At 39.9% G+C, this 25,254-nt stretch overlaps 7 protein-coding genes across 7 annotated transcripts; 2 read left to right on the forward strand and 5 right to left on the reverse strand.

The window, feature by feature from the left end:
- Positions 1-343: 343 nt before the first annotated feature.
- On the reverse strand, positions 344-1,411 carry LOC137724977 (uncharacterized protein At1g76070-like). Its single transcript, XM_068463828.1, has one exon. The coding sequence runs from the start codon at positions 1,320-1,322 to the stop codon at positions 546-548; it is 777 nt and encodes a 258-aa protein (XP_068319929.1). The 5' UTR covers positions 1,323-1,411; the 3' UTR covers positions 344-545.
- A 3,287-nt stretch (positions 1,412-4,698) lies between these two features.
- Positions 4,699-5,213, forward strand: LOC137742439 (uncharacterized). Its single transcript, XM_068482307.1, is given in 3 exon segments — positions 4,699-4,770; positions 4,772-4,805; positions 4,952-5,213. Coding segments are annotated over 3 exon segments (246 nt in total). The 3' UTR covers positions 5,092-5,213.
- Positions 5,214-5,224: 11 nt separating this feature from the next.
- LOC137711141 (pentatricopeptide repeat-containing protein At1g20300, mitochondrial-like) lies at positions 5,225-7,118 on the reverse strand. Its single transcript, XM_068450352.1, has one exon. The coding sequence runs from the start codon at positions 7,008-7,010 to the stop codon at positions 5,400-5,402; it is 1,611 nt and encodes a 536-aa protein (XP_068306453.1). The 5' UTR covers positions 7,011-7,118; the 3' UTR covers positions 5,225-5,399.
- A 2,948-nt stretch (positions 7,119-10,066) lies between these two features.
- LOC137728538 (probable prolyl 4-hydroxylase 3) lies at positions 10,067-11,995 on the forward strand. Its single transcript, XM_068467298.1, has 7 exons — positions 10,067-10,322; positions 10,435-10,519; positions 10,654-10,751; positions 10,838-10,935; positions 11,056-11,185; positions 11,314-11,501; positions 11,571-11,995. Exons 1-7 carry the CDS (start codon positions 10,132-10,134, stop codon positions 11,642-11,644), a joined length of 864 nt encoding a protein of 287 aa, XP_068323399.1. The 5' UTR covers positions 10,067-10,131; the 3' UTR covers positions 11,645-11,995.
- A 570-nt stretch (positions 11,996-12,565) lies between these two features.
- On the reverse strand, positions 12,566-15,042 carry LOC137728509 (pentatricopeptide repeat-containing protein At1g20230). The gene has a single exon (XM_068467280.1). It carries the CDS (start codon positions 14,969-14,971, stop codon positions 12,641-12,643), a length of 2,331 nt encoding a protein of 776 aa, XP_068323381.1. The 5' UTR covers positions 14,972-15,042; the 3' UTR covers positions 12,566-12,640.
- A 507-nt stretch (positions 15,043-15,549) lies between these two features.
- On the reverse strand, positions 15,550-18,717 carry LOC137728517 (calcium-dependent protein kinase 29-like). The gene is made up of 8 exons (XM_068467285.1): positions 17,946-18,717; positions 17,237-17,380; positions 16,966-17,118; positions 16,754-16,863; positions 16,403-16,570; positions 16,183-16,310; positions 15,999-16,098; positions 15,550-15,863 (listed from the first exon to the last, which is right to left on the reverse strand). The coding sequence occupies exons 1-8, from the start codon at positions 18,646-18,648 to the stop codon at positions 15,786-15,788; spliced, it is 1,584 nt and encodes a 527-aa protein (XP_068323386.1). The 5' UTR covers positions 18,649-18,717; the 3' UTR covers positions 15,550-15,785.
- A 1,323-nt stretch (positions 18,718-20,040) lies between these two features.
- Positions 20,041-24,985, reverse strand: LOC137728528 (probable nucleoredoxin 2). Its single transcript, XM_068467292.1, has 4 exons — positions 24,867-24,985; positions 24,589-24,770; positions 21,003-21,497; positions 20,041-20,844 (listed from the first exon to the last, which is right to left on the reverse strand). The coding sequence occupies exons 2-4, from the start codon at positions 24,754-24,756 to the stop codon at positions 20,212-20,214; spliced, it is 1,296 nt and encodes a 431-aa protein (XP_068323393.1). The 5' UTR covers positions 24,757-24,770; positions 24,867-24,985; the 3' UTR covers positions 20,041-20,211.
- Between the last annotated feature and the right edge of the window lie 269 nt (positions 24,986-25,254).

Below are 25,254 nucleotides of genomic sequence, written 5' to 3' on the forward strand. Positions count from 1 at the left end.
TTGTTCTTCTCTTCAATGTGACCAAAAAGACCTTGTGGATCCGAACTTTTGTCTCATACATGTGTCTGTATTAACATAATCAAAAGCATAGTTGAACACAATAAAACTAAACCATGTGACCAGAAAGACCTTGTGGATCCTGGATAAGGATCCTCTCCTAATCTAAGGATGAGGATCCTCATGATCAAGAGATGTGGGCCGTTGGATGAAAATTCAATGGCTACAAACAGGAGGGTCCCTTTAAAGTTATAATAATTATAACCGTTGGATTTTCATCCAACGGTCCACATTCCTTGGTCATGAGGATCCTCATCCTTAGATTAGGAGAGGATCCTGATCCGTGGATCCTAACTTTTGTCTCATACACGTGTCTGTATTAACATAATTACCCATCAAAGCAGGGAACAATTCAAACTTCTTCACAAATTCTTACACCCTAATTTACATATTTGGGAACAAATCTAATTAAAAAGAGGAGGGCAACACTAGTCTAAAAAAGAAATAATGTATGATAAACCGCAACAATTACGAACAATTTAAATTAATTAATTTGCTCTGACCATGGGTTTCAATTCTAGAGGACTAGGAGGAGCCATTGTTCTTCTCTTCCATAGATTGATTTCTTTCCTTGGCTGCAAAGGCACTTGATGTAATTGATTTATTCCTCCAATCCCTAGAGGCGCCGAGAATGAAATTATCACATCTTCTCTCTCTTCGCTCTCCTCATCAGAATAATCGCGATGATCATTCATAATATCATGAGGACGTTCCCAATCCAAGTTTTCGAAAGATTGGCCACGTCCGCTTGCAAATCTCTTCATCTGACTCAACGAAGGCGCTCTATCCGGAAGATTTGGAGCCGTCCGATCACGATCAAGATCACTAGCATCAGATTCAGATTTTCTTCCAGGGTTTATGTTGCTAAACATCCTCCGGAACGGAAAACCGTGCTTCTTGATCTCCCGTGGCGACCACGGGCCTGGAGGAGGCTTTGATTTTTGACGATCTTTAGGGATCAAATCAACGCTATTTATCTTGTTAGTGTGTTTCTTGTGCTTGATCTGTCCCATGCACGATACCTTCGGCGATGTCGGCTCTTCTTCTCGTGTCTGGCCGTCAAAGCTTCCGTTCTTCTGTTTCCTTCGGACTTGATCTGGAATCATTAAAGGGCCAGAAAACCCTCGCCGCCCGTGAGCCTTAAGCTTGGCGGCGGCGTCTCCGGTAGGGCTGTAAGGAGGGTTGTGAAAATAAACACCGGAAGCAGCTTTTGGTAGAAACTTCAAGATCTTGTTTTTTGGTTTACCTTGTTTCTGATGATCCATTGTTGTAAAAGAAAACCCTAATCTTTTCGCACGCTTGGAAGTTGAGGAGGATAATGAAATTGTCTTGAATCGCTTATCCAGCCACACTACTTATATATATCTGTAAAACTACACACACACACATATATATAGATATATTTGTGTACTTCTATGACAATGTCAAGAAAAGAGAGGGGTTGGTCAAACAAGGGAGGTGCGTGTGAGTGTGTGACCTAGCGAATCATAATTGCTCGATTGAATTAAATAATACAGCTTGCGTTTGATGCAGCTTTCCGGATTTTTCTGCACGAGATTTAATTTAGATTCAACGTTTTTTTCTAATCTACGGGCAAAAATCGAATTTAATAACTAAGCAATGCGTAGGAATTGACTTGTCTAGCCTTTCTGGGGGCCCTTTCATCCAATCATTGAACGCGGATTTGAAAGATAATCATGACAAATTTGAAATTGGGAAAATATGAGATTTTTTTTCTTTTCAAATTAGGAAATATAAGATAAGTTTAACAAAACGTGTATGTAGTTGATTAAATTTTAGGATGATACTACATGCTTGGTTAACTTTTTTATCAACTGAATTAACCTAAACAAAATCACTAGGGAGAAAAAACTTAATATATATAAATCTAAATGAATATTTTGTTTTTCTTGTTTAACTCGTGCACAACATACCTAATCCATATGTTAATAAAATAAAATAGGATAAATTACAAAAAACTACCTCAACTATGGGTCGAACGACATTTTCATACCTCATATTTTTAAAATTACAATGTCATACCTCATCTTACGAATTTGCGACAATGTCAGACCTCCGTCAGTTTTTCTGTTAATTTTTCTGTTAAGTGCTGACGTGGCTAATCCAACTGGATTAAAAAATAATTAAATATATTTATAATAATTAAATATTACAAAATTAAAAAATTAAGAATAAAAATAACAAAAAATAATAATAAAATGGCCTAGGGGTGCGGGCCTCCCCTTTCCTCCACCGCACCAACCTTCTTCTTCTCTTCAACAGCCACCAAACCCTTCCCCATCCCCCCAACCTTCCCCGACCTATCCCCATCCCCCACCTCTTCCCTTCCCCTACCTCTTCCCGTCCCTTTCGAACCCAAACCATAACCCTAATTCCCCATTTTCAAACAAAAAACCCTAACCTTCCTCACCCGTCCCCCTAGCCTTCCCCACCCGTCCCCCCAACCTTCCTCCACCACCTTCACTCTCCTCTCTCTCTCTCTCTCTCTCTCTCTCTATGTGGGCTACCCACAACTCTTCCCCCATCCCCATCCCCATCCCTACAACCTGCAATTCTCTCCGACTCCCTCCTCCTTCAACAAGATCGGTGACGTCTCGACCAATCTGGCGTCACCCACCACTTGGTCGACGGGGGGCCGAAAGACGACGCCGGGAAAATCAGTGTCCATAGAGATGAAAGGGTATGCGTCGATGACGTTTCGGATGAGCTCGAATTTGGATTCCAGATTGTGGGCCCAGACTTCACGGATCACGATGGGCTTTTGGATCGGACTCATCGAATCTTGGTCGCCGTACATGTCGGAGAAAAATAATTGGAGAGAAAATGGTTGTTATTTTTATAATTTTATTTTGTTGGTGGGAGCGGAAAAGGTTTAAGAAAGCTGAGAGTGTTGAGGTGAGTTTTATAAAGGGGGAGAGAGAGAGAGAGAGAGAGAGAGAGAGAGAGAGAGAGAGAGAGAGAGAGAGAGTGGTGGAGGAAGGTTGTGGGGGGACAGGTGGGAAGGGTTTCTGGGTTTTGGGGATGTGGGTGTCTTGAGAGAGAGAAGAGAGAAAGGCGAGAGAGGAGAATGGAGAGAGAGGGAGAGGGTGGATCCCACAAATTTATATAAAAAATAATTATATTTTTAATTTTATAATATTTAATTATTTAAAATATATTTAATTATTTTTTAATCCAGTTGGATTAGCCACGTCAGCACTTAACAGAAAAATTAACAGAAAAACTGACGGAGGTCTGACATTGTCACAAATTCATAAGATGAGGTATGACATTGTCATTTTAAAAAGATGAGGTATGAAAGTGTCGTTCGACCCATAGTTGAGGTAGTTTTTTTGTACTTTACCCAATAAAATAAGAGTAGTATATAACAAAGGATAAATAGAATTATAGCATTTTCTAGTAACTTTTTTTTTTTTGTTGAACAAACGATATTATCTGCAGGGTGAGGGGGTGGACTTAACCTCACAATGAGTTAGCAATAATACGGTTCAAATTCATCTTTAACAAGAATCGAATTTGAGATTTCTCACTTATAAGTGAAGATGAATACTAAGTGGCTTTTAGTAACTTTTAATTTAGATTCACACAATTAACTTTATTTTAAGTTTACTAGAAATGGATGACTTGATATATTGTTTACATGCAGGACCAATGAGCTTGTAAGTGAAGTAATTAAGAATTCATTTGATAATTGTAACAATATTATTCATTCTTTCTTTGCCAAGAGCAATTGTTAATAGTATACAGCCGCTAGTTTCTGATTTTTTTTTTAATTGTCGATTATTTAACTTGTTGTGAGTGATGACTAGTGTGCACACGCCTTGAGTGAGTGTGTGAACATTATATTTCTCCATAGAGTGAAATGTAGCAAAAGATCATGTTTAATGGGCCTAATGATAATAATTAATCAGTAAGTTAAAATACGATTAGGTGTAATTGGTTTGCTTTTGAAACAATGTTGAAGTGGTCCACCCTCCACCCTCCACCCTACTGAAATTTGATTAGTATAAGTTACAATATGTTGAATTATTTGGTCTTCGTTCATAGGAGCTTGAGCTTAATTACTAGCGTTGGGTTGCAATAGTTTGACTTTCCATTAATAAGGTCAAACATGTAGCACTTGGTCTACATCACAGTTGCTGGCATGCTGCAACGTTTATTGCGCCGTCTAATTACGCCAGCATGAAGGCGGAGGGAGATTCGTCACCGGAAGACATTCATTTCCGACATCCATCAACTTTTAAGATGACGAATTGACGACGACATGCTGCATGCATCCTGGTTGTTGTACGGTTTAAAGTAAATACTTGTTGGGAGTTTGAAAAATGCTGTAAGACAAGCCCAGCTAACAAAAGTTGGGCTGATGTACAAATTAAGACCAATTGAAGGCCCGATAACATTGGCCAATCCACAAGGCGACTGCGAACTCCTCGTACAGTCAAGCTCCCGCTACTGCTACTACTCCTACGGTCCTACCCCATCTCTTTACCTCAAACGTCTGCAGATGCTAAAAAGAAAATAAAGATATGATAATTTGATAAAAAAGATGAACCAGCTGAGAATTTAGTTGTTGTTTTTGCGTTGTAGGTATTTTTGGGGGAAGGAGTGAGTGTTGGGGTTATGGCTAAAGCCCTTGATTTGCAGGACTTCCTTCTCCGCGGTCGAGTCTTGAAGCTTTATAGGCAAGCCCTTTGGGATTACCTGAAGAGCCCCCGTTGATTCCAGAGGTCAAATTTTACTCACCAACAATCTTTTACTCAATTTGACACCATAATTACCATATTTCTAAATCAAATGACACATTGTTCCTTGCCCATTACATCCATTAGTAGTGTTCATCTTTGGGTTTATGTTTCTGTTGATGTGCTTACAGGTGAACTAAGATCAATGATTCGACAGGAACTGGAGAACAACAGGCGCTGCAATGACAGGCAACGGACTCGTTTTCTGCTTAGTGAAGGTTTGGAGAGACTGAAACGTCTCGACGACATGCCTGACTTGCAAGGTCGCTAGTTGTATTCCTTAATTTGTTGAGTTTCTGAATGTCAACATTCCCCTTGTACTCTTCGAACATGAATAGGTGACTCATGCTGCATTTGTTAACATATGATGTTTATTTTGAAATGATTTGCCTTTCTTGATTAGCATATAACAACAACTTTGATGTAAGATTATGACAATAATTAGACAGTCAACAAAAAGGTTACAGGAAGCTCAGATGCGTAACAGTTTTCTGTAAGAAATTGTCAAAATTGCGATCCCAACTCACAAACATAAATCCATAACGAAAACAGGTAATCCGACGACTAATCTAATATAGACTACACAGCCAACGGCCGTGTAACGAAGCCCCTATCGACCATCTTCTCCACCAATTCCTCATGCTTCTTCAACTGCCCTGCTTTCCTCAACTGTTCTAGAACCATCTCATAAACCGGCATACTCGGTTTCAAGCATTTCTCCTCAATCATCTCCCTGCAAAACCTGTAGGCATTGTTCCAATGCCCCATTCCACAGTACATGGAGATCAAGACCTTGTACGTGTTCACGTTCGGCTCGACTTGGTTCTCATCCATTTCCCTCTTCAGCTTCAGCACCATATGAGTAGATTTAGACTCAGAAAACATCTGCATTAATATATTGTAGGTCACCGTGTTCAACTCGCTCTTCAACTCCTTCATCTTAGCATACATTCTGTGAGCACCGTTCACATCCTTCAACTTCGCAATGCACCGAAATATGGGATTGAAACTCGATGCATTCGGGGTGCAGCCTTTCTTAACCATCAGATCGAGCACCTTAACTGCATCTTCAAGATTCTCGTCCTTACAATGACACTCTATAAGAAAATTATAAGTAATGGCATCCGCATTGCATCCCAGCCTCTTCATCTGATTATAAACCTGCGACACCTTCTCAGTCCGGCCAGCTTTCACATGAACCCTCATCAGATTATTGAAAGTGATCGAATTCGGCTGGCAACCGGCATCAATCATCTCCGCGAAAACATCATGGGCGCGCGTAATTTGGCCGCACCTACACAAACCATCGATCACAATGCTGTAAGTATACACATTCGGCATGATCCCAGCTGCCTTCATGTCCCGAAACACCCTCTCAGCCTCCGAGATATTACCAGCTCGACACCAGCCATTAACCAAGCTAGTGTACAGAACAACATCAACTTCAAATTTATGCTTCAAGCTATCGAAAAACGACTGCGCTTCACTGGCCCTTCTCTTCTTGCACAGAATCCCAATCACTACCGAGAATGCCATCCTATCAGGCTTGCAACCGTACTCCTCCATACGATTAAACGCGTGCACCGCCTCCGCAGCCAATCCGGCCCTCACGTACCGCCTGACAAGAATCGAGAAGGTCTCGACCGTAATTTCAACATTCCGTGCTTTCATCAGGTCGATCACATGCCAAGCCAAATCGAACTGCCTCACCTTTCCGGCGAGGTCGACCATCTCGTTGTATGGCTCCGACTTCTGCTCGAACCCGTCGCGGGCCGTGGCCCAGTTGAAAAAAGCAACTGCCTGGACCAGAGGGATGCCGTGGCGGACGCCGCCACACTTTTCGATAACGCGGCGGACGACGGAAGGAGATACTGAATGGACGGCGGAGATTTGGGAGAAGTCTTGCGAGAGAGCAGGGATCGTGAAGGTGGGGTTCGGGGGAGTGGGGTTGGGATTCGGGTTGGGGTTATTGCGGTGGTGATCTTTGATTAGAGAGTGGAATTTGTCGGCAATTAGGGTTTCGTCGGCGGACAGGTAGGGGGCAGGGGCAGGTTGGGAATCGTCGTCTGGGGTGTCGTTCTCTTGAAGAGGTGCTTCTGAAGCTGAAGAGAGAGAGTAGGGCTTGAGAATTCGCAGCGGAGTGGGAGAGAGAAAGCGGTGGAAATGGAGGGTTGATTTGGTTAACGCCATAGCTGAGCTTCCTGCGAAGACGAGAGAAAGGAGCGGCGGAAATAACAGAAGGGGGCAGACTGCAGAGGCTGAAGCGCGAAGCTCAGGCCAAAGGCGACGTCGTTTAATTGTCGTGGTACACACTCCCACAAGCAAGGCCTGAGTCTTTGCTTCTCTGGGTCAGTGCAGATTTCTATGCTTCATGTGCTAGTTGTATAGGGATAATGTCGTCGCTCGTCACCATAGAAAATACAAATCCAATGAAGAACACCGATTTTTATTTCTGGAACTTTAACAAAAAGCTTTTATTTTAATCAAAAAAATTATATTTTTACATTAAAAGGTTAATTCTGATACTATTTATTTTACTCTTTATTTTGTCTTTATCGTTAAAACTCAAAGTTTTCAAATTATTTTCATTAGTTTTCCCTTTTATTTATAGAGCAACTCCTTTTTCTCATCAACATTAACAACAAACGTGTCTTCTTTCTCATAACCACTAATTAAGAGGCAAAACAAAATTGAAAAACTAAGGTCAGACAATTAGCATGGCATAATTTACATCTAATGAGAGATTAGAGAAGTATGCACAAACCTAAACAAACAAAAGCATTCATAAGAGTCGTTTACTGTGGTATGCATCATACTTTGGTAAGCATAATATCTCCCCAAATAACCGGTCAATCCAAACCCTAACCTTCCTAACGACAAACTTGTCAATGAACTCAAACAATCCTTCATATGGAATCTCAACGTCTATAATATCATCATTTGCTTCCCTGGACGTCCAATACACTCTTGATCCATCTTTCACCTTCATATAATTCCCGTATGGACTCTGTGACAAGGGAGGGGGCGGTGTCTTCCACGGCTTTAACGGAATCAATTCCTTTAGTGCCGACAAGCTCGGGGACCGATGAGCAGGATCCATTTACAACACTCTGAAAAGGTTCAAATCCAAGGAAGTAGGCAGTAATAAAATGGCTGTAAAATTGCTTCAATTTATATTTTATAGTGGTGCAATAAGTATACCTCTCCTATGATTTGTGTGCGTTAGTTTAGTCATACTTGAATACTAACTAGTATGCTAATATGCTAATTTGAATTTCAATTTCGACACAAATTAATTGCACAGCGTGTACTATAGCTGGCCTTCAGAATTACAATTTGATAAGGATTCAACTGATGGTAAGCTAGAAAATAAAATATTTGTGGTGTGATCGAGTAATTACCGCAATGTGCCGGTTCTTTATATTCGAGTTCGAATCCTTATTCCCATCGAGTAGAGTAGTTTGATATGTTTTAGAAAGCAGTCACGGACTAGGAATTAAATTGTTTAAGATGAATGGAACAACTAAGAAATAATTCGTAATTAACACCGTTATAGAGTGAAAAATAATGTGCAGAGCCAATCAAGGGCTTGGAAAATCAGTATGTCCAATTTCCCTTGTACCGAGACGGAAAATACAGCTATATTATTTGGTAAATCAGGAAATACATTAATGAAAATATTTCTCTTCTTTTAACCATATTGGTAATTAATTCGTTGGCATAATTCTCATTTCCTCTGAAGCTCATCATGATAACCGCGAATGTACAAAAATGTCGAATCCCTCTGAAGCCCATCATCACGCGAAACGACATAGTTTTCCAAGCCCTTGATTGGAAATTGGACACCGGCCCTCGTGAAAAATACGTGTTCAATTTCTTCTGGACAGACACGTAGTGAAGGAAGAGAAACACCTCAACGATGAGGAGGAGGAGTTGCTGAATCGGCCGCGACTCACCAGCACTCGGAGGGAGACTCTCGACGCGTGCTGTGGCGGGACTCTCGATTGCTCATCGGCGGGCATGATGCGGTGCAGTCGGCGATAGATAAGCTCGCCGAGAAGCAGCGGCAGCAGATTCAGAGGGGGTCGAGATTAAGCAGTTTAAACGGTTGGATTTTTGAGTTTCTGCTGTTGTTGTAAAGATGTGATTGGGCATGTAATGTTATCTTGTGTGATAATTTTTCAATGATTAAATAATGAATTTACAGAAATAGGTTTAGCTATATTTTAGCTGCATTCCATTTTCTGAGACAAATTATAATAACCAATTACTAGAGCTCGAGGTTGGTTTGAAGAGAAGATAATTCACCATAGAATCGAAGAGGCTAGTGTATCTTGTTAGAGTATGAGTGTGATTCTCACAATTTAGTAATAATCCTTGTTATTTCAGATTGATATAAAAAAAGTCTTAATGTGTTTATAAGAATTAATTCAATTTTGGTTTGGATTGAAACTCTACTGTTGATTCGAGAATACAACTCAAACTTGTACAAGGATTTAGTCTTGTATTCCTTGTGGGATTGTTATAGGACGATCCGGGTCTTCTAGTATAAAACCGCAAGCCCCTGCTCTCACAAAGATTACACTCTTATTGTTCTAGTTACCTATAATTTGGAGAGCATTGAGTTTTGCAGAGAGGAAAAGGTTGTGTGTAAATTTTCATGGCTTCTTTATCCGTGAACATGTCTGCATGTATGTGTTGTATATAATACATACATGGTATAACGATTGTGATAGTTGATTGATCCTTGTGTTCTTGTATTAATCTTTTAAGGCCATTTTTATGTGAATGGGTTATGTGTCCGTGATTGTGTGATGGTGTGATGGTGTTGGACGAAAATACTCAATTTCACTCTTGACCCAGAAGAATGACTAAATTTGATGGTTTTTGTAGGACGTTGTTTCTTTGTATAAGCTGAATAAAGAAAATTAATTAATTAGTTAGACCGCAAGAAAAAGAATGTAATCAGATTTTATTATTCAAAACCTGGAAGCAGAAAATAAGAAAATAATCCTGAGTCATAACCAGCGTGCAGCCCACAGCACAGCAAAAGCGGGAAAATAAAACCGCAATCCGCAAATCGCTAAAATACCCCCCTCATTAACCCCGCCCAAAATATGAACACCAGGGTAATTTCGTCACATTGAATACTTTATTGTTAACCTTCCGATCTATAAATTACGACGCATTTCAAAAGAACTCAAAATTCGCCTTCAGAGTCCTCAAGAGAACTCAGAATTTAAGCAATCAGCGCTCGCCTTTGCATGAGAATTTCGCATCAGAGCTCTAGGATTTCGGAGCTCGTTCAACAATGGCCAAGGGGAGGTACGGTCGGTTGCAGAGCAAGAAATGGTCGGCGTTCACGTTCGTCTTGTCGATGCTGTTCGTGCTGTCGGTGGTGCTTCTCATGCTTCTCGCTTTTGGAATCGTGTCGCTTCCGGTCAGCACCGACGGCTCTTCACCTAACGATCTCAGCTCCTTTAGGCGGAAGATCGTCGAGAGGTACGCATTTCGCTCGTAAGTCCACGGTCGTGATGAATTCGCTTTCCTTTTAATATCTTTTTTTTTTTTTTCCTGGATTTAAGTAAAAATAAATGTAATCATATTTTTCCAGAAGTGATGGATTGGGGAATAGAGGAGAGCAGTGGACGGAAGTGATTTCTTGGGAGCCCAGAGCCTTCATATATCACAATTTCTTGGTTAGTTTTCCTCGTTTTAATTAATCTATCTGTTTGGCTTGATCTTAATTTTCTGTTTTATTCGAAATCGGTGGTGTTTCTGTTGGTGTTGGTTATTGTTGGAGAATGTTAATCTTAGATATGATTTTGGACAGTCCAAGGAAGAATGTGACTACTTAATTAATCTCGCTAAACCTCATATGGTAAAGTCAACTGTCGTTGATAGCAAGACTGGGAAAAGCAGAGACAGTAGGTATGCATTTCTAAGCATTTCGATCACCTCCCTACATGTATAAAATAAATATAGTAGCGTGATACCCTCGAAATCCTTTTCTGCAGCGTGCGCACAAGCTCCGGAATGTTTCTGAGGAGAGGACGCGATAAAATAATCAGGGATATCGAGAAGAGAATAGCAGACTTCACTTTCATACCCGTAGGTACGTGACTGCTAGACGTAGTTACCTACATTACACTACACCTTTGCGTTTCTTCCAATCCAGATTTTTATTTTCCTCAGTTCAGATACACACTAATTCTGCTGATTTTCATTCTGACAGAGCATGGGGAAGGACTTCAGGTTCTCCACTATGAAGTTGGGCAGAAATACGATGCGCATTTTGATTACTTCGCAGATGAGTTCAACACCAAGAATGGCGGACAACGGGTTGCAACTCTTTTGATGTATCTGTAAGACGGCTTTTCTCTTCCCATATGGTTTTTCTCTTTTGATGTATCTGTCTCCTGTCTTATTGTATGCTGGTTTTTTCTTTGTCAATGTTCTCTTTCCCATTTGCCATTTCTTGCCATTGATTCAGGTCAGATGTTGAACAAGGCGGTGAGACGGTGTTTCCTGCTGGAAAGGGGAGTATCAGCTCTGTGCCATGGTGGAATGAATTATCTGAATGTGGTAAACAGGGACTTGCAGTGAAACCTAAAATGGGTGATGCATTACTGTTCTGGAGCATGACTCCTGATGCTACTCTAGACCCGTCAAGTTTGCACGGTATGCTATTTTGCACTCCCCGCTCTCTGTTTTTCTTGGGATTGTTATTCATGTTATATGTTGTTACAGGTGCATGCCCTGTGATAAGGGGTAACAAGTGGTCGTGTACAAAGTGGATGCATCTTCAAGAGTACAAAGTCTAAGTCGTTTTATGTTAAGCCGTGCAGGTCGTCTATGGAAGTTAGGAGATTTACAATCACTGACAAATGCGTATGGTATGGTCTGAAACGCCGTTCACTTGATTTGCTGGTCTAACCAGTACTCAATTTAGGGATTTAGGGCATGTCTTTAAGCAAGTTATACCAAAACTACAATTTTTTACCGGGTGGAATTTATGTAATTACAAATTCTTTTTAACCTTTACACTATTCTCATTATTTCTATGTGCTCACATTTTCTCAATTCTTACATTCTGTTGTACTATTAGCACTTAAATTCTTCAGTTTTCTTGTACTAGTGTACTGGTAGGCTGGTACGAGGATCATTCTTATTCATTATTTATCTTTAATAACCAGATTCATAGTGCGTCAATCCTAGTTTATATGCCTTGACGGCATGTTCGATCCTTTTATTGAGCAAAATTTACAACAAAAATTGCAGCAGGGACATGAATTGAGTACAGAACCAACTATACAGCAGAATACAGAGTGCCTTATTGTCGAGTTTATTTACAACATGCGATAGACACCGAATTTACTCAAGACTCCTTCCTGTCGAATTTATTTAAGAGACGCAGTCATTCTTGTAAAGAGGGCAATAAAAACACATTCGTATAAATAAGGTGCAAGATCATGAGTACCTCAAAATGAGATTCATCCTTGAATTGCGCTGTCTTCGAGTCCTGGTTCCGCCCTGTACACGCTGGAAGGATTTCCCAACCCTTCATCCATGTAGTATTTTACGGGGACAGGTAGAAATAGCTCGGTTTTGTTGAGCACTGACACGGAAGAGGGGGGGGGGGGGGGGGGACCTGCAAATGGAACAATTATGCGTCGGGTTACTTCTTTCTTTGCAGTGCATAATGAAAAAATAGAATGTAAGCTAAGTTCATTTCCTTTACCTGACGGACTTAGTAGCTTGAAGTAACTTCATCCTTTTTGAAGAGTAAGCCCCTAGTCAGATGCGCTGACAGTGAAAGTTCACCAATAATCCCCACAAGAACAAACTCCGTCTTTAAAATGATGAAACCGATTTGTATCTCTGACCGAAATCTCTCTTCCTTCACAGCTAGATATGAATTTTATAACAGCATGGCAATCACCACATATCCTGAGGTTCTTAATCACCCTGAGGGGGGACCCTGGAGGAGTGTTCAGAAGTCCTAGCGCCACTGCCAACTTTTCACTGTGTCCGCACAGAATGTGCTCCTTGTCCTGTTCCTCCACATCTTGCAATACAAAGTGGGTATTGGGGAAGTAACCCGATTTCTTCATCTCCGAGCTCAACTGATCCAACTTATCAATAATTTGGTTCATTTGCGGATGCCCTTTGTCTCCTGCAAGAAGCATGTGCACTTTGTTCTTCAGTTCAATCCAACTGCAGCCAGGGTTCTTCCTCAAACCAAGACTCTTCATTGTATCCCTCACTCTATCGACTTCCGTCCACATGCCTTTGGAAGCATAAATATTTGACAGAAGAATGTAGTTACCAGGATTTTTCGGTTCCATATTGAAGAGCTTCTTTGCAACAGACTCACCTAAAGTCACATTACTGTGAACTCTACAAGAACTTAGTAAAGCTCCCCAAACACAAGCATCTGGTTCGAAGGGCATTTTCTTGATCATGGAATAAGCCTCTTCAAGTTTTCCAGCCCGTCCGAGAAGTGTCACCATGCAAGCATAATGCTCCACTCTGGCTTCTAGACCATGCTCCTTCGACATACTTTTAAAATAATTCCATCCCTGTTCCGTCAAACCGTTCTGGCTGCATGCAGAGAGTATACAGGTAAAGCTGATAAAATCTGGCTTCTGACCACTCCTCTGCATCATATCAAATATCTCCATCGTTTCCTTAGCCATTCCATGCATTGCATATCCACTCATAACTGCATTCCAGCAGACCAAATTTCTGGCGTGCAATTTATCAAAACAAAGCCGAGACAAGTGGATTTTTCCACATTTCGCGTACATGTCAATCAATGCACTACCCACAAACACATCGTTAGAGATCCCCCTCCTGAGAGCGAAACAGTGAGTTGCCTTCCCATGCATCAAGGCTGCAATGTTACCGCAAGCTGGAAGCAAGCAAGGGATAGTCACATAGTTTGGTTTCACACCCTCAATCTGCATCTCTCTGAATAGCTCCAAAGCCTCCATATCCTTTCCATTCTGGGAACAACTAGCAATTATCGAGGTCCAAGACACAATGTTCAGTTCCACTTGGCCCTTAAATTGTTGGAACATCTCCAGTGCGTTGTCAACAAGACCATTTCGCGAAAGCCCCGTGACTAAAGCATTGCAAGCACCAACATCCGTTTGATCCATTTCATCATAAAACCGTGACATCTCAAATGCGCAGGCACACTTCCCATACAGATCAATAAGCGCGCTGACGACACATTTGTCCGACACAAGTCCCTGCTTGATCACATAGCAATGAATCTGAAACCCCATGCCCAAATCCTCCAACTGTCCGACAGCAGGAAGAGAACTAGAAATACTAGACCCGTCAGGTCGAAAACCTTCGGAATGCATCTTCTTTAAAACAGACACAGTATCGGCATATAACCCGCTCTGATTAAAACCCGCAATCATCCCATTCCACAAGACTACATTGGGCTCTAAACCCATCCCCCTCATCTCATACAAGAGTCCCACAGCCTCATCCACGCAACCATGCCGAGAATACCCTGAAATCAAGGCGCTGAAAATAACCACATCCCGTTGAGGCACTCTATCGAAAACCTTGCGTGCATCCTTTATCCGGTCACATTTGACATACATGTGCACCAAAGATGACTGCACAAACGAATCGAAAGAAAACCCAGATACACACGCAATGCCGTGAACCTGACGGCCGGCTCTCGGAGCCGCTGGCGGGCCAGCGCAGGCCTTGACGACGCTGGGGAAGAGAAAACCGTCCGGCGCGAGGCCTCGGGACAACATTTGAGAGAACAAACATAGTGCGTGGCGGAACTGATTGAGCTTCGAAAAGGCGTGGATTAGGGTGGAGAAGGAGAACAGGTTGGGGTCCGGAATCGAATCGAGGACGAGGTTTGCTTCGAGAAAGCAGAGGTTGTTGGCGTAGACAGAGAGCAGCTTGGTGGTGACATTGGTGTCGTTGGAGAGGCCAGTCTTGAGTATTTGGGCGTGGGCTTGACGCGCCTGCGAAAGAGAAGCAGTGAAGGGGTTCAGAAATCGGAGGATGGTTTGGGGCAGACTTTCCAGCAGCAGATTCAGAGGTCGCCTTGTCATGGTTTCCTCTGCAACCAGTTCCCTCAAAAACATATAATGTCCGACGTTGAGCGACATGTCGTATCATCCTAATCTTCAACGTACGAGCTAATTGCATAACAACCCCTGAGGTTCGAGCCCGCTGTCACAAAACAGACACTTTCATTTTTTTTTTTTTTCAGATTACCACCTAACATTTCAAATAATTTTTTTGTCTATAACCGAAATCTGAGTAAGAAAAAATCGGTTCGGGGTAGTCTTATTGCCTTCTAACCATTTTGGTTTCAGTTTTTTTTTTTATTCATTAATTTCATTTTCAATTTTTGTTTTCACTTTTTTTGAAACTGAAAATTGAAATATTATTTATTGACAACTTTCAGTTTTTGAAAAAATAGTTATAAAACAACTCCGAAGATAGTAATTTGAAAATAAAAGAAAAGACGGCGACGTTTTTTTGAAAGTGAGACCCCAAACTTTTGGGTGTATGTTGTAAGAGTTAAAAATGTTGTAGTCTCATTGACAACGCTTCGGAAACATGTAATGATATCGGTTACAAATTTTTAATTAAAAACAGCACCAAGAAACACTAAATATACAATAAACATGTATAAACGACAATTTAGTTCATCTTAGAGTGTCCTTCAACTTTCAAATTTCATATTTCATAATATGGAAGGCTTCGAAGCCAATTTAGCCGAACAAATTTATACTTAACAGTTGTAATTTGTATATTTGGATTATTATTATTAATTTGTTCATGTAGTACACATGATGTATAACAGCTTGAGTTTATTTATGGACATTGGTTTACTTTTCAGAGGCAGGGCTTTGAGTTTTGGGAGTTGTTTACTATTTGATCTTCATGGATTCTTGTAAGAAAGCTGTCAACCAGTTATCTTTGTTTCTCATCAGCATCTTGAGCTCCCTTTCTCATCATCGCCTCAAACTCCTCGTAATTGATATTTCCATCCTACACAAAAATTAAACCAGTAGTATTCAGTCATCTGGAGAAACACAACACATAACATGTATGCATATGCATGCATGCACACACGCACACACATATATATACATATGTGTGTATGCATGTGTGTGTAGATGTTACTTTATCCGTGTCCACATCATTGAGGATTTCTTCAATAGTAGCGTCGTCGCCCATCCCATATTCAGTCATTGCTTGTCTTAGCTCATCTCTTGATATAAACCTGATCAGCTTAAACCAGTCAGTGAGGATTCAAGTATAACTTACTTATCGAAAACTTCGGATTAATTAAATTGATTAAACTAACCCGCTCCGATCCTTGTCGAAGAACACGAAAGCCTTGTGCAAATTTTCTTCCTTCTCCAGTTTATGGCGATGCATGGTAGCAGTTATAAATTCGGTGTAATCTATAGTCCCGTTCTTGTCAATGTCGGCCTAACGAGAAAAGAAGAACAAATTAATGTAGCTAGATAGTATTAATGTTAAGGGAAATTCAAGCACGAAGAAATGATTTTTCGAGTACTGACAGCATCCATCAGCTGTTTTATTTCTGTTTCAGTGAGCTTGGATCCCAGCCTCGTCAATCCAGTTTTAAGTTCCTCAAGTGTGATGCTACCGCTTCCATCCGTGTCCATGTTGTTGAACATTTCCTTCAGGCCGTGGATTTCTTCTTCCGAAAGGTTTTCTGCTATTACCTTTAACCAATCCAAATTCCAGTTGCTTACACAAACAGGAGATGAATAATAACGTAAAAAAACAAATTTGAAGTAACAAATATTGATACGCACAAGGCTGGACAGACGGTTGTTTTCTAACTTGTCTGGCCTTGCGCATATGATTTGAACAATTAAAATGGAGGTGTAACGAATCATACATACCTTCAGAGCAAGTTTCTTGAGCTTGTTCATTGCTCTGAACTGCTTCATTCTACTTAGAACAGCACTGTCAATAGGTTTGTCCGGTGCTTCTGTCCTCATCCATGGATGTTCTGGTTAAAACGCACATTAATTATTTTGACAAAAATTTGCTCAAGGGGAACAATTAAAATAAAGGAGTTGAGTTGTTGAGTAAGTTTTCTGTTAACATTTACCAAGAACTTGCGAAGCTGTAATTCTCCTCCTAGGTTCCATGGTTAACATTTTCTTGATGAGATCCTTTGCCTCATCAGATACTGAAGGCCAAGGTGGGCTTTGTAAGTCGAGTTTGCCTTCTAAAATTGCATCCAATATCCCCTTCTCGGTCTCTACACACACATCAAAACGTCAAAAGAAAATTTAGAAAGAAACACAAATTGTTCTTCTTGATCTGGTTTAAAGTTTTAGACACAGTAAAAATAGTAGCGTGCAATGCAAGTTACCTACCAGCCCAAAAGGGAGGCGCTCCAGCCAGAATAATATATAAAATAATTCCGGCACTCCAGACATCTATCTCCTTCCCATAATTGCGCCGTAACACTTCTGGGGCCACATAGTAGGCACTCCCAACTATGTCCTTGTACACTTTCCCTGGAGAATTGCTGACAAGTCATTCCTCCGCGTAGATCATGAAAATTAATTGAAATTCTACAGTAACAAAATTTCAATAAATAAAAATTATGCATGTTATTCATCAATTCAACTGCTTCCAAAATGATGGGTATATTGTAAATTTTTGTTCACTCTTGTATACGTTCTTCATATGCAGCACGTCGATTTCTTGCACAACATAAGACCTACATGCTGCATATATTGCGTCACATTTCTTAATGCTTAATCTAGTCACAATGTGATGCACCACTTATTATCTTGTCGTATTTTATTTTATTTTATTTGTCACTAAAATTGTTGACTTGGTTGACTAGTCCCCATCTTCATTGACTTAAGTCTTCTCTAACCCATAATGGCAGAGATTATTGTGTATGCACGTTTGAATTTTCTTCTTTGTAAGTTAGAGTGGATTATAAACTCTTATATCTTCTAGACAATTATCTTCGTCTTTAATTAAACAAACAATTGTATGGAAATAAACACACAAATTTATGTAATCTCCAAACAAAATTTTCACAAATTTGAGTAATTACTGAATACTTACCTTGCTCAATGAAAACAGAGAGTCCAAAATCAATGACTTTGAGCGGCGCGTTTTCATCCTTACTCGCAAACAAAAAATTCTCAGGCTTCAAATCCCGATGCATCACCCCCATAAAATGACAGACATGCACCACATTCACAATCTGCCTGAAAATCCCCGCCGCCTCCCGCTCGGAGTAGCTCCCTTTGGCAATAATCCGATCGAAAAGCTCGCCGCCAGAGCACAACTCCATGACCAAATGCAGATTCTGCCTGTCCTCATAGGCCCCCTTGAACTCCGCGATGTTGGGCTGCCCCGTCAGGTGCTGCTGTATCATAATCTCCCTCCTCACGTCCTCGATGTCCTTGGTCGTCGACATCTTCCCCCGTGATATCGACTTGCAGGCGTACTTTTTTCCGGTGGCCTTCTCGGTGCAGAGATATGTCACCCCGAACTGGCCCCGCCCCAGCTCCTTCTCGAGGGTATAAAGGGAATTTACGTCGAAGTAGGGTTTTCCGAGAATGGGTCCAATCAGAAACGACGAAGGGGTCCTGCCGAAAGAGGTGCCGGAACTATAAGCAGGCGAATACGGGTTTGGTTTTGATGGGGCGGGCTTATACGGGCCGTGGGTTCTGTTGGATTTTGGGTGGGTTGGATGAGGTGGCGAGTCTGAGGAAGATATAGGGATGTCGTGGGATTGACATTTTGTGAAACAGAGTCCCATTTCTGGAGAGAGAGAGAGAGAGAAAGAGAAAGAGGAGAAGACAGAGGGGGGAGAGAGAGTTTGAGGGTGAGAGAGTATTTGGCTGTAGGGGTTTTAAGAGGTATGAAAGGAGAGCGCATATTTAGTAGATGTTTGCTTGTGTGTGTTGTTTCTGTGTGCTTTATTTTATGCTTTGCTTTTGCCCTTTGGATGTTGCCGAGCATATAATTCCGCTTTCTTCCTTTCTTTCACTTCACTTTTGGCGCACGTACGCTTTTCAACGGCGATTAGAGACAGAGACGAGAAGGATGTTAATGTTATGGCCAACGTTTCTCTTACGACGGCGTTGTAGGCTTGTAGCGTTACTGCTACGCATTTCATTTCAGGTGTCCCTTTTTGTTGTTATTGGCAAGCCCACAACGACGATACTAAATGTGGCCCGTGATGATGTCCTAAAGGACCCATGAATGATCCTTTCCAGTTTCGTTGTCTAGTCAGTAGACTGAGTCTTTTTCGTCAACTCATTGCATTTTATTCATTTTTGTTTTGTTTAGTTTAACGTATTAATATCTTTTGTAATAAGAAAAATAAATAACAAGTAAAACTGTAAGTGTGTCCTCCGAAGCTAGAATTTTCAATTTAATTTTGAGCGCTTTATACTTTTAATTTGCCGAACTTTCAATTTAATTTTGAGCCCTTTGATACTTTTAATATGCCTCGATCTCCTCTCACGTTTAATGCACATAAGTAACATTAAGGTGCATATTTGTCAAGAAGATCGTACGTGCATAATAAATTAGTAAGTACGTGAAATTGTGATAATTGTGTTAGGGAAAATTTAAAAGAGAATTGAAACTTACAAGTAATTGGTAGAACTAACGTCACAGAGAATAATGGCACAAAATAAGAGTATAGGTGGACTAATTACAAAGAGTAATGTCAGAGAGATTAAATATGTAGACTAAATGACATGAAAATTGAATATTGAATTATTAGTTAAGTGTTAATCAACGTGTTTATTTCTTATAAGTGACACATCATTTAATTTGCATATTTATTCTATCTAGCATTAGTTATTACAAAATAGAATGATGAAACAACGTAATGTGAAACATGACCTCGTCGACCTGTGGTCCAGAGAAGACCAAATCTTTTGCACCAAAAATAGGTGCAGCCTCTATGTGATTCCATTAAGTGACTGACACTAATTTATTATTTTAACTTTTCTTAATTTTGTTGTCATAAATTTAGTATGTGTCAATTAGGGCCATAAAAAATCACACCTATTTTAGGTGCAGAAGATTTGATTTCAGTCCAGAGACCATTGCTAATAATTTTATTTATAATTATGGATTCATAAATCTCTTACACCACAAAATCGCCAATGAATCTTAAGGATCGATAAGCTACTAATAATAATAACCGACAGTGATGTCCAAATTACTTGACAAATGAGAACAGTATTACACATATTGATTAAAAAGGGAATTTAATATTCTCAACCCAAACCGTCGTCAAGAAACGAGACCACAACTTATATAATACAGCACAAGTTTAATTAGTAACATTAAAAGCTCAAATGAATCACCTATTGCTATTGCTATTGGGTGTGGCAGCGGTCACACACTTGGGGTGCACCTCATATCCACATTCGAGACACTGGTACGCCCAACCACATCCTTGTTCATCACAATCACAACATATGAAGGGTCCTCCTCCATTGCCCTCCGACACCAAATTCAGCTCGTGGCGATGCCCACCGTGGTACACTGATCGAGGGAGGTTCTTAGCCTCTTCATCCATTTTCTTCTCCAGCAACTCCAGTTTGGCATCCGTGAAGGGATACGCATTTTCTTTGTATAAGTTTATAAGATTTCTACCCTGCTGGGTCACAGTTTTACCATCAGGCCCTAAAATTACCAAACAAGGGATACCTTTGACGTCAAAATGCTTGACAAGTTCTTTGATGTTTGGATCCCCAAAAGGCAACGCTAGCCATGGCATGGTGTTGAAGTAGGAGTCGAACGAGGTTTGGTCACGATCACTTGACACAAATACTATCTCGAAGTCTTCTCCGTCGTGATCATCTACTAGCATTTTCTCCTTGATTTTTTCATAGATGGAGATCAACTTGGGAGTGAAATTAACGCATGGACGACACCATTGAGCTGAGAAGTAGAGTCCAATGGTTTTGCCTCTTAATGAAGCAACAGATACCTGCATTCAAAACAGAGGTATGCGTTTACGTTATAGTGTAGGAATTTTCGGTGCATCGCGTCTGACATATGCTAAAAATATATATCTCGTAATAGATTGGTACATTAATTAATATCAACACCGTGTGTAACAGTGTCAGCAGGATTCTAAAATTTTACCTGTTTAGGCGTGGGGTGACCCAAAAGATAATCTCTATCATGATTTGCTAGTAAATTGGTCAGAGTTTGGTTCTCATGCCTTGCTCTGTCCTCATCTTGCAATTCTTCCAACTTTTGTGTTGTGAAAGGAAAGGCTACGACCCCATAGCGATAGATAATTTCAACTCCATCATGCAACGTAGCCTCGTCCTTGTTATCATTAGGTTGCAAAATAACCAAGCTGGGAATACTTTCCACGTCAAACTTACGGTTCAAGGCTTTCTTGGTGTCCAAGTCAGAGAAAGGAATCGCCAGCCACGGCATGCATGCATGGTAGATGTTGAAGGCGTCAGAGTCTTCATCGGATGACACGTACACAATCTCGAAGTTGGTCCCACTGTTCTTCAGCTGCTCGTAGATGCCAACTAGGACTTGGTTGAAGTTCCAGCATGGCGGGTACCAATTGGCTGAGAAGTATAGGCCTATTATCTTCCCATCAAGATCAGAAACTTTCACCTGCAATATCAAAACAAAAACAAAACAAACAACAAACTGAATTAAACACTGTTGATCGATTATAATTAACCTTCTTTAATTTTTAAACCTTTTCCTCGTAAACTGGAATTCATTAAGTAATCAACTATAAAGTACATAACGGAGCATTAGTAGTCTAAAGTAGACCTGGCATTTCTAACCCAACCCGTTAAAATGAGTGAGTATTCAGGTGAATGTTTAACGGTCGGGTGCTTAACAGATCATTTTGGATGAACCTGCAAAACCCGTTACATCCATTATTGAGGGTTTTTGTGTAATTTCAATAATCAACAATGAAACCGCTCACTCTGTCTCCGAGAAGTTTTTGGTGGGAGAAGGAGATGAAATGCAGAATGTGATCTCCAGGTGTTTGATGAAATGACCTTGTGAAGATGGAAGGTCATGTCGTCGACTTCGACGACAATGTCGCTTGGTAATCCAGTGGTGCAGAACCTACAAAGACGAGATTTTGAAGCGAGTTTTGGCGAATTGGTGCATTCTTTTCAAATGGGTCTCCGGCAGAAAAATAAAAAAGGTAAGGTTTTTAAATTGAATTTGACCATTGAACTCACCATGCTTGGCCTTTGGAGCTTGATTTCTCAGCTGCCGCCATCCCGTCGCTGATGCTGCCATTTTCTCGACAATGTCTCTGTGTATTTGCCTCTTGAGTGAAAGAAAACCCTTTTGAGTAGGGAATCAGAAACCCAGATCTATGAAAGAGATGAATGGGGAAAGGGATTGACTTCAGTTCACTGAAACAACTGAGAGACTGAAGGAATAAAAGGAAGGTTGATGGGAATGGAAGAGTGGAAGAAATTGGGTGGTTGTGATATTCCGTGATAATTAATTCAGCATTTGGAGAGAGAGACAAGAGAAACAACGAAAGAAAAAAAGAGTTAACGGGTGAAACGGGTCACGTGGTTGTGATATTCCGTGATAATCAATTCAGCATTTGGATAGAGAGGCAAGAGAAACAATGAAACAAAAAAGAACAAAAAAAAAAAAAGGTTAACGGATGACCGTTAGCTTAACAATCTAAATTTGGATGATCCGTTAAATTAACGGATTGGATTGAACCTAATCTAAACACAATAAACCCGATCCGTTTACAGATCTAGTCTAAAGAGTTAGGATATACTTTTTTTTTTGTTGTAAATTTACCACAAAAAGAAAATTTTTGAATTCAGAATGCATAAATAAAAACTAAATACTCTATCCATTAAAATACTAAACTACATGAAAGAAAAAGAATATTGATCAAGACCTTTACATATAAAAGACATGTTCTTTGTTATTTCCATAATTCCACCCCAAATACTTATCCAAACTGCTCGTTGCCAAAGAACTAGAAGCATCAATTGGAGCAGGTATGGACCGCCTGAATAATTCCGACAAGGGGGACAGATCATCACTTCAACAGTGGGGATTGAGTTAAGATTCGCCAGCTTCCCCAGATATTTCAGCCTAGAGGCTCGAATCTAGTAAAGTTTGAAAGCGATGTTTTACCAAAAATGAATACAGGTGCATGGATGCCAATGGACCGCGTGTAATACCAATAACGTTACTGTGGGACGAAGTTGACATTAGAGTGCCACATGCCCTTCTACAGTGGCTCTCTATAGACAACCAACAATGCGTGGTGGTGGTCCATCTCGATTGTGACACCAATTTACCATGTTCATCTCGAGACAAGTAACATCACAGTTAAATTTTCTGCCTTTCTGCTTTGGTTCGGTTAAATTCATGGGATTTGGATTGTCTGCTCTCCTTCTTTCCGTTTCTTCTTATTTAAATAATCATAGTTAAACAAGGTTAATATTTTATATTAATTTTTTTTTAAATAAAAATATTAAAATAAAAAATATTAAAAATAAAAAATATTAAAAATAAAAAATATTAACGTGACTTAACGTAACTGTTTAAAGAAAAATAAAATAAAATGAGGAGGGCACACAATCCATCTCCGGTTAAATTCATCACTATTGAAAAGGTTTCTTTAACCTCCTAAAATTTAACGATATTTCTTTTAATTTATAAGGATATTTCTTTTAATTTATAAATAAGATTTTTAGTTTAATTTTTATTAAATATAAATTTGAATTATATTATTACTAATCTATTTTAAGACTAAATTCATCAATTTCCTTAATGTAAATATCTTATGTTAAAAAAATAAAATAAAAAAACATTGAAGAAAATAAATTACTGAGGTTACTTCAATGGTGAGGGTAGATAAGAGTGATGGATATAAGTAAGTTTGAGATCTGGAGTTCGAATCTTCTTTGTTAATAAAACTACTTAACAAAATTACTGATCATTAAGCACATAAAATGTCAAATGTTTGATCTATCAAAAAGGAGAGTGGACGACCAAGAACCTCGTAGAAGTCCTCATATAAATAATCATAATAATTCATAAAATTAGTCAAATACTATAAAATTTCCCTCTTATTTGTTCCATAGATCATCGGCATAGCATGCATTTACGTACGCGTTCGTTTCCCTCAGCATGAATTGTAAGAAAAGGTTTACGAAATTTATGGACTCTTGCATAGTTAACCAAAAACAACTCGCACGCGCACGTGTATTATTATTATATACATAACACATAAACTCAGAATACATCTAAAATTGAACTCAAACAAAATAAGAAAGTTTATCATAAGAGTAAGCACACATCTTTAGAATTGTAACACTCAAAAATCGTTCTTATATTGTTGAATCTTGCCATTTTCTAATCCTCACGAGACTTGTAAATATCCTCCAAGAACAACACAATTGTAAGAACCGATTAAGTAGGAGATGAGGTAAGTAGTGAGAGATTAGGAGAGGAAATAATATTTCTCCTTCTAAACTAGCTATATGCAGCTGGGTTTTTAGTCATATTTTATGTTTATGAGAGAGTACATATCTCAGAATTATTAAATCGGACTGCATCAAAATTTCGACAAAAATATTCGTTTCAAGTTCCTATATCTTCGGATTTTTATCTCATGAAAGAAAACTGTTTTCAGTCAGATGTTTTTATATTAAAAGGAAAAGAAACCTTAATATACTCTGATAGAGAGAGAGACCTGGTTTCCAGTCGGAGTAAGAAGGTAGTCACGATCTTGGGAGGCCAGGAGCGATGAAACTCTTGAGCTCGAGACGGTGTCGGCGGCAGCACCACCCCCACCCCAACTTCCACCACCGTTGCTTGCAGCTTCATAACCATGACTGATCTTCACGTTCATCTCCTTCATATCGATATCTTTCTCTGCCAGGACACAAATATTAATCGAAGACAAAAGGGAAAGAGAATACTGCAGAGGGTCAAAAAAATCAATAAAAAATATTAGCCTCCACTACTAACCTTCCGACTCCTTATATTACATTCCAAAGAATCTTATTCCCACCACATCACATCCAATACTAATTAAGCCCCCCAACCCCCATCATCTATTCATATGAAATCTGCCCCCCAACCCAACCCAACCCCTCCCCTAGTCTAGAGACTCTGATTTCCTACTTCTCAAGTGCTTATGCAAAACAACTGCTTCTCCAATCACCGCCTCATTCACCCAAAAGATCCAACTTTTATTCTGTCGTTACTGTGAAAGGTCAACCCTAGCCAACCAGAAGGTGACACAAGTCTAGGTCATTGGATGGTGGGTATTATGCTAGGAATTATGTCCATATATATAATCACGGTAACAGGTAAGGGATTGGCACTTGACATTTGGCAACAAGGCAAAGGAGGC

The sequence above is a fragment of the Pyrus communis genome, chromosome 1 (assembly GCF_963583255.1).
Source record: "Pyrus communis chromosome 1, drPyrComm1.1, whole genome shotgun sequence".
NCBI classification, from domain to species: domain Eukaryota; kingdom Viridiplantae; phylum Streptophyta; class Magnoliopsida; order Rosales; family Rosaceae; genus Pyrus; species Pyrus communis.

Bases quoted from the DNA above. Each gene is read 5' to 3' on its own strand.
- LOC137728538 (XM_068467298.1), top strand. From the start codon at position 10,132: ATGGCCAAGGGGAGGTACGGTCGGTTGCAGAGCAAGAAATGGTCGGCG. The intron at 10,520-10,653 runs GTTAGTTTTCCT...GATTTTGGACAG, and splicing joins TCATATATCACAATTTCTTG to TCCAAGGAAGAATGTGACTA. The intron at 11,186-11,313 runs GTAAGACGGCTT...CCATTGATTCAG, and splicing joins GCAACTCTTTTGATGTATCT to GTCAGATGTTGAACAAGGCG.
- LOC137724977 (XM_068463828.1), bottom strand. From the start codon at position 1,322: ATGGATCATCAGAAACAAGGTAAACCAAAAAACAAGATCTTGAAGTTT.
- LOC137728509 (XM_068467280.1), bottom strand. From the start codon at position 14,971: ATGTCGCTCAACGTCGGACATTATATGTTTTTGAGGGAACTGGTTGCA.
- LOC137728517 (XM_068467285.1), bottom strand. From the start codon at position 18,648: ATGGGACTCTGTTTCACAAAATGTCAATCCCACGACATCCCTATATCT. The intron at 16,864-16,965 runs GTAAATGTTAAC...CGTTTTAACCAG, and splicing joins TACAGCTTCGCAAGTTCTTG to AACATCCATGGATGAGGACA. The intron at 16,571-16,753 runs GTATGTATGATT...GATTGGTTAAAG, and splicing joins TCAAGAAACTTGCTCTGAAG to GTAATAGCAGAAAACCTTTC.
- LOC137728528 (XM_068467292.1), bottom strand. From the start codon at position 24,756: ATGAAGGAGATGAACGTGAAGATCAGTCATGGTTATGAAGCTGCAAGC. The intron at 21,498-24,588 runs GTCTCTCTCTCT...TTGATATTGCAG, and splicing joins TTACTCCGACTGGAAACCAG to GTGAAAGTTTCTGATCTTGA. The intron at 20,845-21,002 runs GTAAAATTTTAG...TTTTGAATGCAG, and splicing joins GTCACCCCACGCCTAAACAG to GTATCTGTTGCTTCATTAAG.
- LOC137711141 (XM_068450352.1), bottom strand. From the start codon at position 7,010: ATGGCGTTAACCAAATCAACCCTCCATTTCCACCGCTTTCTCTCTCCC.